At 38.6% G+C, this 12,141-nt stretch overlaps 1 protein-coding gene across 1 annotated transcript in view; it reads left to right on the forward strand.

Annotated features, from left to right (window-relative positions):
- The first annotated feature begins 927 nt into the window (after window positions 1–927).
- LOC124619861 (NKAP family protein CG6066) overlaps window positions 928–12,141 on the forward strand; it is a 71,065-nt gene continuing 59,851 nt past the window's right edge. The window contains exons 1-2 of the mRNA XM_047146482.1: window positions 928–1,851; window positions 10,919–11,033. Coding sequence (XP_047002438.1) covers window positions 1,187–1,851; window positions 10,919–11,033 — 780 coding nt within the window. The 5' untranslated portion in view covers window positions 928–1,186. The remainder of the gene's footprint in view (window positions 1,852–10,918; window positions 11,034–12,141) is intronic.

The raw sequence follows: 12,141 nt of genomic DNA on the forward strand, positions 1-12,141 counted from the left end.
CACCAACACGCCATTCGTTCACAAGCAGCTTAGCGATTGCCCTTATGTGTGGCTGAGGACAGACGCTGTACGAACACCTCTTCAGCCGCCATATACCGGGCCGTAAAAAGTACTTGCGAGAGATGAACATACGCTGCAGATAATTCATGATGGGAAGCGACAAAGTTTCCATTGAGAGAGTTAAACCGGCGCACATGTGGCCACCTGCTGATGAAGAAAATGAAGACACCAGTGTAGAACCGCCACCTACACAATATGACGAAGAGATGTTGCCTGCAGAGAACAACACACCAAGCCAGAAGCAGGAAACCACACCGAAATTCTCATCATTCTCAGAGAAGCGCTCTAGGGTGGGCAGAATTATAAAATACAAGTATAATTATGTGTCTGGAGCTCCGTTCTAAAAGGTGGCGGGGAGGAGGGGAGGGGGGGCTGTGTAGGAAGCGCCTGGTGAAACAACGAAATCGCACAGTGGACTTCGGCGTTTATTCTGTGAAGAATGTTTTTTACGATGTGTTTATTCTTTGCTTTTGTTCTAGCGCTATTATCTTGGCTTTGTTATTGTTCCTGTGTTCAACGACATGCAAAAATAAAGTTATATTCTCGAATGTATTACTCTCTCTCGAAAATAATTATTAATTAGCCTCAGTGGCTTTACAGTCAAATGGTGGTGTATTCCTTTAATAAGGAACATTGATTGATATTCCACCTTGAGTTACCATCGTTCAATTACAACAAAGTTGAACTTTTTGTGGCATGACAGAAGTTGCGAATCTCAAGTTGCGCCACATTAAACTGCGAGTTCACACACGCTACTGCAGTATGCCACTAGCTGCAGCGACACTGTCGTTGCCTTTGTGAATCAGGATATGGATTGTTCGCCTGATTTATTATTTGTTTGATTTTAGGTGAAATCCACCTATTAACCAGCTGCTTTTGATTACACTTCAGATGTAATTTCTAGTTTTGTAGGTTACATATTCAGATATAATCATAACAAAATTGAAATTAAATATTAAAAGTCATTTCCCACATTGGCGTCGTTACGCTGTTGACAGCACTGTTGGAAATCAAAATGGCTACTGTTTATTATTGTTGATCAGCTGGTGTTTGTGCATGTGCCTTTAGAAAGAAATGTGGGAAATGTATCGAGTGGTTACTGAAACGGGAATTAATACGTAGAAGCATGGGGCACGATTCCAGATCTGTGTCGGTGAGCCCGCCTCGCGGAAAGAAGAAATCGTCACCGATTTATGAAGGCAGGAATGGCAAACATAACACTCATGAGTCGAAATCTCGAAGTCATGGGAATTCATCGCCATCACCGGAGCGAAAGAAGCATAAAGATGTTCGCAAAGACCAGGACAGGAACCTCCACAAGCATCTAGATCGCGGAAGTGAATCACAAAAGTCCAAGTCGGAAGTGAGAGAACGAGAGAAGAGAAGTAGGCGATCAAGATCTCCGTCAATGAAAAAACCATATGACGTGAGTGCAAGAGATTCGATTTCATCTCACAGGAACCGTAGTCGTAGTAGAGTTTCGAACAGGCATTTTGATGAGAAACAAAGGGACGCGAAATGGCATCAGAATGATAGGCATAGTTCCCGCAGAGAATCGTCACAAAGTAGGTCTGTAAGAGACTCCCCAGCACATTCTGTTGAACGGTGGAACCACGATTGGTTTTTTGAACGAAATCTACCACAAAATGGTCAAGGCTACCACGGTTACAGAGACAGACATCGCAGGACTCAAGAAGATGACTTCATGGATCAGCGCAGACAAGAAAGAGAGAGAATTGGCCTAGCTGGCGTTGCAAATGTTTGGGGAAAGTCTCCACCTCCCGAACAAGAGTGAGTGCATCATCGAGACCGTTTCGACGTGTCACTTTTTACTTTCTTATACGTTTTTCAGATACCTTTCCACATAACATTATTTTCACCTGTCAAACCAAATAATTGCTGAGGCATTACTTTCATGTGAAATGTTCGTCATAGAATTGTTCAGTCAGTTGCTGAGGCATTACTTTCATGTGAAATGTTCGTCATAGAATTGTTCAGTCAGCAACTATAATGTTTTAATAATTCACTGCACCATCGCTATCACCTGCTGCATCATCGTTGCAGCGACATGCTTATAAGCACACAAGCACATGTAAATAAATAGCAGAGAAAATAAATTTAGTCAACCCATCATTTCAGTTAAAAAATAAAGAATAATGATAATATTAGAGTAAGTAAATGATTTTTGTTTTATCTATATAAAAAAAGCTTCCACTACTTGCAGTAATAAATTTTGCATAGGGATCATTCCATGTCAGTTGGGCCAGAGGTCACTATTCATTCATTTCTGAATCTAATAAATTTTTGTGGGAAGGAAGATTCTACAGTGTCTTCGATTGAAATGCACAAAGTTTCATCCAAATATCTCCTTTGGTTTTATTTTTAAAGCCTCTTGTAGATAGGGGTCCCAAGTTTTTAACCACCTACACACTTGCTAATGTGCCAGCTTTGGATAATTTTATTAAAAGTGCTCTTACAAGCCCCTGCTACCTTGGCAGATGCAGTGGTTTTGTGTGTGTGTGTGTGTGTGTGTGTGTGTGTGTGTGTGTGTGTGTGTGTGTGTGTGTGGGTGGGTGGATTGGATTTCATTGAAGTTTGTTGTCGGACAGGTTTTGCATGCATTACATCTTTATCGGAAATTCGTGATATATATTTTTATTTTATTTATTTATTTATTTATTTTTTGTATCAGTGGCTAGCTCCCCTCAAGCAATCTGGGCTGTAGCTTATTTCCAGCAACTTGTAGATGACTTATTTCCTGTAAGAAGGAAGCTTTTCGTCTCCAAAAAAGTACTGTATTTGTTTGTGAGTCAGTGTTCAGGTGTAGACCAGTTATATACAGGAGGAAGAGGACTAACCCAGGAGTGAATCCTTGTCCATTTTCTGTTCATATTTGTCGATTATGAAGTGAATCATTTTAACGCAGTGCCACATATTTGGAGCTTCCCCAATAGTGCTTAGTGGTCCAGAATGTTGAAGGGGTTATTCAACTATAAGAAAATGCCAGTGGCAATTTGGTTTTTGTCCACTGTGTCTGGAGCATTTGGTAGAAAAACGTAGATGGCAGTAGTTGTCTATTTTTTCTGAAGCCATGCAGAATATCAGCAACGATTTTGTTTTTTCATGTAACTGTTATACATCACTTTTTGCTAAACCATAATAATACAATGATTGGTATGTAGTTTTCAACATTTGCATTTTCGGTTTTCTTGTATCAGTAGGTGCCATTTTGGCAATTTTCAGACAATCTGGAAATGTGCCTGTCAGAAAAGATGAATTGACTCTATCTGCAAGATGTAGTGAACATTTTGTAGAGCATTGCGTTATTATATAATCTGAAATACCATCATTTCTTGATGATTTTCTGGGTTAATGGAAGCATCTGATTCCAGCTGTCTGCTTTGACCTGTGACATAAGGTTGTTGTGGTGTGTGATGTCATTACGGTGCGGAGTTTGAGTTGGTTGTGTTTTAGATGTCATCTTTTGTGTTTGATTGTGCCCTCTGGTGGTGTGTATGTACGTGCTGAGTTTAATGTATTATATTGGGTTCACTTGAGCCTTGGTGTTGGATGTGTGAAGTCATTAGCAGCATTTGTAGTTTGGGGGCAAAAGGTTTGGAAGTTTTATCAGTGAGTTTTCAATTAATTTTTTTGTTTATGTGTTTGGCATTTTTGTTAGGTGTTATTGGTTTGCTGTTTGTGGTGCGGTAAGATGTTTAATTTTTGTGGCTTCTGTCGTTAGGTATGGATATAACAATGAAATATAACAGTGCTATGTTGCAGTCGGAGAGGGAGGAAGACATGTTGTCCATTATTAAATTCCTCTCCAGTTATTTGGACTGATCGCTGAGATTGTGAAGTGTAGTAGACCAGGGATGGGTACATGTGGCGGTGTGTGTGTGTGTGTGTGTGTGTGGGGGGGGGGGGGGGGGATAGCCAATTGAGTTTGCAGCACCAGAATTTGTTGGTGGTAATTTTCTTTTTTTTTTTTTTCTGTGTGTGTGTGTGGGGGGGGGGGGGGGGTATATTCTTCTCAAGTTGTGAGTTTTGTGTATTCATTGTGTACTGAATGTCTTTTAATTTGTGTTGGGATGTGTGATTTTTAAATTTTTGAAGTGTTTTGGTTTTATTTTTCGTAGTTGTAGGTGTTCATTTTTTGGTATCAATAGTTGTCATTGCCTATATAGGTCAAGGGAAATGACCAATTCCAATGTTCGTAGTTTTAGTTGTAGGTATTGGTGTTTTGGTATCATCAGCTGTGGTTGACCCATATAGGAAAAGGGATGCTTCTGTGGTTGACCTATACATAGTGTCCCATTTTAATCTATACTGGCCAATATCTCTGGAGCGGCACAATTCCGCAAGAACAGTCTCTAGTAAAAGTTGCAAGTTCGAAGGGAGTCATGGAATGGTTACCTCGGAATGACCTTGAACCGTGGTTCGAAGTAAAACCAAGGTCAGGTCATTTTTGCAAATGGTAAACCTATTTTTTATTTCGTATTCGTATTCTGCGTGAATAAATATGCATTGTTTGTAGAGAACAATTTTTACGAAAAACCAATGGTTTGTCGCCAGTGCACACTTCATTGTAACTTTCCCAGGTTACCAGTAACTCGAGAAAGAAACAAGATCGGGAAAATTTTTTAATGAAAATCTCGTATGGTTTCTGAACTCTGTCCACTGGTGAAATTTTCGTGAACTTGAAAAGGCCTTGAAATTCTTCACTAGGGATTAAGCTGAAAGCAAATACCATCAGCATTAGCGGAACCCAATGTGCACCATGTGGAGGTTGTCCAGTGGAAGTCTCACATAGTTAGCCCTGTAAAGGGCTGATTAACATGGATCTCACTGGAAATTTATGATCTCAGATGCTCGATCAACTGTCCATTTTGCCTAGTGCACATTTGCACTGTCTGTCGGAAACTGGCCTCAACATCATTCAATGTCTGATGGGTGACTGCCTGGAAAGCCGCCCCAATCCATTCTCTTATATCTTCTGGTGTCATAGGGGAAGTGGCGTACACCTTCTGCTTCACAGCTCCCCATAAGTAGTAGTCCAATGGTGTTAAGTCTGGCGATGTTGGCAGGAATTCACGATATGAACTACCAATACCAATCCATTGATTCTGGTAAGTTGCATTAAGGTACCTTCTGACAGGTAAGGCCTGATGTGCAGAGGTGCCATCATGTTGAAACCACACATGTGCTCGTATGTTTAGGGGGATATTTTCTAGTAAAAGAAGCACCAGATTCTGTAGAATATGAAGATAGCGCAAGCCGTTGCAACATTTCACCATAAAAACAGGACCTATCACGTAATCTCCAACTATGCCTGCCCAGACATCGATTGACAACTGCCTCTCTGTTTGATGATCTCCTTTCCAGTGAGGATTTGCTTCCGCCCAGTAGTGTGCATTACGGAGATTGACTCCTCCCATATTGTTGAAGTTTGTCTCGTCTGTAAAGAGAGTGCGTGTGAAGAAAAAGGCATCATGGTGTATTTGCATATCAGCCCATCAACAAAATGCCAGGCACCTCTCAGGATCCCCAGGCTCAATAGCTTGGATGATATGTAAGCAATATGGATGGAATTTAAAGTATCTTAAAACGTGAGATACCGTCGATCAAGGCATGCTAAGCGTTCGCTGAATCTGACAAGCCGAAAGGTGTGGATCTTCAACGGTGATAGCATGAATTCCCAGCACAATGATATGTCCCGGGCCCATCTTTCTTGTCTGCCTTTTCAAGGGCTCTCCTTCAGCTTGTCTTACCAGAAGCCTAATTCTAACCTTTGTGGGATGGTGGGCAACGGGTTACCTTTCGGCTTACAATCTTTGTGCAGCTGCATAATTATTGCGACACTTGCCAACAATTTTTATCATTCTCACTATTTATAATGGTGTGTAATCAGCCATTTTGGACAGATTAGAGTCAAAAAACAAATTATTCTGACCACTTTTACTATTATTGGTTTTCGTAGTTTTTTTCTTCAGTGAAACATCTGGCAAATGTGTTGCAGAATAACTGACTTATTACAGTGTATGTGACCCATTTCTTTACACATGCTCGCTGTTGTTTTCGCCACAGTTGAAACCGAAACATACAGTATTCAAGTGCGCTCTTTTAGAAAATTACTTAGATGTCTAATGGACGAGTGCTTTTCAAGAGGGTGCCTTTACATATCTCGATATGGACGTAAATAATAAAATTCCCCATGGTAACCTGTCCTTCTCAGATATGGAGAGAAGGCAGAAATGAAAGACAGGCCTGAGAAAGTCGATTGCGAGACAAGGTGACTCAAATAAATTTTTCTCTTATGGGCTATAGATATCTGCATTGAGAATAATTTTGCTTGTACGGATTTGGACAAATTTCACTTTGCAGGAACTCATTAGGGTCTCGCGAGACGAGATTGTTCTGAGTCCCATGAGGCAAAATTCATCAGAGTTCGATGAGGTGGAATTTTACTAAATACCTTAACACACATTTTTTTCTAAGTCCATAAGAAAAAAATTTATGAGAGTCACACCAGTCAAGAACCATTCTAAGTGAGCACAGCCAAAGAATTTTCAGTCTCCAAAGGTAAAATTTCTACGAACCTCCGGTCATTATTTCAAATTTCCTGACAATGACACATATTAGTTAGCCTCACAGCTCCACCCTTCTCTTCTCTTATTGTGCTGGCACAATCACAATGCCGTCTCTGATTTGGCACATTGGGTTCTGCTAATGCTAATGCTATTTGCTTTCAAGTTAATCCCTGCTAGAGAATTTCAAGGCCTTTTCAAGTTGAACTTGACCTTGGTTTGACCTTGAAAACAGGGTTCAAGGTCACTTTTAGGTAACCATTCCATGACCCCCTTCAAACCTTACAACTTTTACTAGAGACTGTTTTTGCAGAATTGTGCCGCTCCAAAGATATTGACTGGTATAAATTAAAATGTGACACCCTCTAAAGGTAAAGGGGAATGTCAGATTCCAATTTCCGTAGTTTTAGCTGTTGGTGTTGGTGTTTTGGTGTTGTCAGCTGTGGGTGACCTATGTAGGTCAAGGAAAGTGTCCAATTCCGGTAGATTTTGTTGGTGTGGCAGAATGTTGTAATTTTGTTTTTTTTTCATATTTTTGTGTATTTTGGGATAGTGGCGCATTTCTGTTTTTACTGTTTACTGCTTGTCCCCGCCCTAAAACCTCCAGTGTCGTGCAGTTGTCCCGTTAGTTTGATTGTATTTTTGGAGGGAAATGTTATCATCTTATTTATATGTATTTTTGTATTTGTCGCTGTGTAAGTTCATTTTCTATTTGGTCTGAAGGTGACATGCAGACTCAGTGCAGAGGTGAAAATTCTTCTGCCAGTCATCACCTTTATTGTCTATACAACCATATAGAGGTCTGTGTCAAAATCTAAAAATTCATATGGAAGCAAAATTCCAAAGATACAGTTTCTTTCCTTAATTTTCTTTTTTTTTTTTTTTTTTTTGAGGGGGGGAGGGGGGGGGCTAAGCAGCTGACAGTTTCTCCTTGCTGAGGAACTGTACCAGTCTGTGTAAATAACGGAGCTCTTTCAATGTTCATCTGCAATTGCAAAAGTGAAGTCAAATGATCATTTGGTTTTTCTGTTTGAGCCACTTTGGTGATTTGCACATCAGTGATGAGGACAACACAAACACCTAGACCCCGAGCGGAGAAAAGCAACAACACAGCTGGGAATCGAACCCAGGACCCCAGTGTCTAAGACAGCAACACTAATCATGGGCTGCAGATTAAGAATGCAGGAAAAGCTCATTTTATGATGAAATGTTAGATACAAGATTTATTGTGTGTTGCTAAAGCTAAAAACATTCTGGGTTTGTTTAGCAACTATGGAAGATATTTGCAACATTTTATGAAAACATTCAGACCTGTGAATCACTTCTTTGTTCAGGTTCAAAATAATCTTTTTGTATCACAGAAAGATATTATACTGATGTCTGAAAGAGGAGATTAGAGGATTGATTGAACCCCTGAAGAATGTATATCAGATTTGACCCATGACTTAATGACTTCTGGCATGTGGTGTCATTCTTGCAACATAGAACACTGCCAATATTTGTTTTACTTCTATATTATTTTTCACGTGTAAGCTGGACATTGCGGGCTGATTATACGCAGTCATGACAGGATCTGCTGTTACTCAACTTCATCATAATGGTTGGGTAAGGTATGTGCTCTGAAGGCTCCTGCCATCTGCGTAATGCCATCTTACCCAGACAAAGTCAAAGCTCTGCAAAATAACACAAGGGAATGCCTGTTGCTGAGTTACCTAAACATGTTTAGAGCACTCACCGTAAGATCTTTTAGGTGTGAGAATCTAGTGAATTTGGAAGATGAGGTCCATGAACTTAATTGATTCCTAAAAATGAAAAAGAGGTTCCCTATTTGAAATTCATGTTAAGCACGACCTATCAGATTAAAAGTTATGCATGGGCATTTCTCTAGGCAAGATTTAAAGTCTTTGTTTTACACTTATATTTCCTGCACAAGACCATAAAGTGAGTAGAATGTTGAGAAATTATCTACAAACAGTCCAAGCATTGGATAAGCTCATGCCTGTGAACACTATACTGTTAATGGCTACTGCAAAATGGCTTAAACAGTCCCTGAGGGACATTAATTTCCTGAATATTCCACCAAAAGAGTGGAAGGAAGGGTTCCTCAGGGATGGAAACATTTTTTCAGCCTTGATGTGCTTCGGAAGTATTGCCAAACTGAACATTAAAATGAAGCCATCATTTTTTTAAACCTTATATTGATTCTTGTTGTCACATTCCTAATGACCACTATTCTTTCCATCTCCTATTGTTTTAGCAGTTCTTAATGTGTCCAGCTTATGAGGCACTTGCAGAAGTGTTTTGTGCCCTTCTATTGCTATAGGATTGTGAGCACATTCTTTTTGTGTATAAGCCAAGTATCAAGTTTTATCAGAAATGTCCCACTACAAAGTTGGGATCAACCAAAAGTTGTGATTCCACCAATGTGCTGTGACCTGTGATGTAACTGTGTTGTGTTGTATAACTTCATGGTAATGTGGTGTTTTTTCAGTCGGGCCGCATTGTACGTGGCATCTTGCTGTATTTGGTGATGCTCTCTTGTGTTGATTGTTTATGTTTCAGAGTTGTTTGTTAGGTATGTTAGTGAGTCATTTGACATTATGAATTGAGCATATTAGGTTACTGTTGCAAGAGTTTGTCCCGGATTACTAGTGAGTTATTTTGCTTATTGTGGCTGATGGATTTATGTTTTTGTTTGGAGTGATTGAAATTGTTGATGATGCAAGTTTTTATGAATTAGGAGGTTTTTCTTGTTGGTGTTTGGTAATTATTGTATTGGATTGTGGTTGATAGATATTTTGAGTATTGGTTTTCTATCATTAGTTAGGTTACGTTTTTGATATTAATTATGTGAGTGGATTTCAGTTTGTTGTAATGTGGTCTTAGATAGATAGGTTAAAGCCAAGGTCTGGATGATGGATTGGACAATTTACATGCATTGGTTTTTGATACTGCGGGCTTTGTTGGAACTGCCAGACAGGTCAAGTGAAATTTGCGGTGTCGGGTTTTGAATTTATGTTTGAGTTCTTGTTATTGAGGGGTTCATATGACCTATTCAGTCAAAAAAAGTTTGCAATAGCAAGATTTATGTTGGTTACTGGTATCATCGTCTTTGACTGAGTTATATAAGACAAGTAAAATTTATGGTACCACTAGTTTTCGTTTTTTGGTTGTGTTGAATATTAAGAATTTCATGTGCTTGATTTTTGGATTAATATTTGTTTCGAAATGGAGTCACTATTCTTATTATTGCCTAGTTAGATGTCCTGTCCCAAAACTCCCTACTTTCCTTGGTTGTCCTATTAGTTTCTTTCTACTGAGATAAATATTTTGTGTGTTGGTTATGTTTGTTTGTGGGTGTAATGAGTGACGTCACATTCATCACACTGCATTTGCTTTAAATAGGGTGTCTTCCATCTTGGTGACATCACAGGGCAAAACAGATCTAGGTGCAATTGCAACTTCTTGTTTTGCCCAAAGTTGTACATAGATTTTCACTTTCCAGGGATTTGTAGTTATAGAAGGGAACTGCATTCCCAAATAGTATTGTAAATTAATATATTGTGCTAATTCTGTAGCCTTTATGACAGTCAATAACTTTTCCCTTGATATGCAACCATGTTGTCAAAAGTGCACAGTACTAACACACTCACATACCTAAAGACTTTTGTATTGAAGCTTAATATATTACTTCTCGTGTACATAATGCATTGTCCAAGAATCATACAGTTAACTTTAAAGAGATAGGGCACTTGAGGAAGTGTACTGTTAAAGCCCAAGTCCCTTCTCTACATAACGCTGTGAAATGAAGTAGGAAAGGAGGTTAATATAATGGTAAATGCGGAATACTCGCAGATAATAAGTGTTTGACCAATTAATGTTTCATTGAACTTTGTAATGTATGTGATAATGAACATTCCTAGCTAGTTAATATTATATGCTGGGCTGGCACTCAGGCATGCAACATCCTGTGTTGTCTGACTCAAATACTCAGCCTGCTAATGCTTCTCTTTGTTTTACTAAACACTACAAAGCTCTCTTGCTAATGCTTCTCTCTAATTTACTTAACACTACAAAGCTCTCTTTCAGAAAGTATTATCAAAACTAACCAATTAAAAGGTTGAAATAGGCACTTAGAAACAGGCTGTCGTAAGCTCGTACAGTTCTGGCACCAGTAGAATGCTCTTAATTATTTCTTTAACGAATATATATAGTTTACCACATATCAAATTCAGGATGAAATATTATTTACCAACTTTTTTGTGTTGCAGCTCTGATGAAGAAGAGGCAATCTCTGGAGATGCAAAAAAGAAAGATTCTGTTGCCATTTCTTCTTCTCCAAAGAAAAAGAAGAAACATAAAATGAAAGCCAATAAGAAAAAGAAGGTATGTAGGCAGTACTGAGAAAAAAATGAGTACATTTATGGAATTTTCAGCTTTATATTTTTCTCTTAGGCTGAGGGCAGAAGGTAATACAAAGGTTTGTAGATTTTTTTTTTTTTTGACACATTTAATTAATTCTCCTGTTTATTTCAGTTAAAGTGTATAGGTTAAGTTTATATTAGTCACCAATTTAGAAGTCATTTGCACCTGTATCTCTCTTTACTTCTGTGTCTAATATTTAAAAAATTCAGCACTTTAGGTTTGCAGTGTCACTTAACGTTGACAGTGTAATTTACATTTGGAAATCTACGTCTGAAAAGTAAAACAGAACACCTCTTTAGGTTTGAGTCCATTGGGAACCATGTGGTCAGTTACTGCAATATTATATTAAAATTTGCATCTTTGAAATAATTTATTACAGCAAATCAATTTCAGTAAAGAAAAGAAGATAAAGAAGTACAAGACATAAAATCAGACCTAAACACCATATTATGTAACATGGTCTTAAGTCACATGAGTACATTACATTTATGACATGCAGTACATACCCGATATTAAAGTCTTGAAGACTCGTGTAATAAAAGTACATATTACAACTTCAGCATGATGTCAATACAGAAGAACATAGCAACTAACAAACAAATTTTGAACTGAGCTTTTAGCCTACAATTACATGGAGCAAAGCTCAATTCATTACGTAGGCATCACAGTGCCCTCTTACTCTAATAATAGTTTACACAGGATTTATTTTATTTAAAAAGTGGAGGCCAAGAGTTTATACAAAAGAATAGTAAAAATGAATTAAAAAGTAAACACACAATCTTCATAACCCAAGAAAACAGGAGAATGATTGGATTGCAATGCTGTGACGCATACAGGAAGAAGACTGGAGGTGAGATACCATGCGCATATGGTATTGGATAGAAGAGATATAGTTGACAAGTCCAATTTTGCAGCTCACTTGGGAAACACCGGTCATATTCCTCCAATATCTTACCTCGCAGCTTAAATTGCTGCGCCAGGGGAGAAAAGGGCAGATATCTTGATCTCCTGGAGGATATTTTGTAATCAAAAATCTCCCAGTTACACCTTGCTTACTGAGCAGATTGCA

This window comes from Schistocerca americana, chromosome 1 (genome assembly GCF_021461395.2).
Source record: "Schistocerca americana isolate TAMUIC-IGC-003095 chromosome 1, iqSchAmer2.1, whole genome shotgun sequence".
Classification (NCBI taxonomy): domain Eukaryota; kingdom Metazoa; phylum Arthropoda; class Insecta; order Orthoptera; family Acrididae; genus Schistocerca; species Schistocerca americana.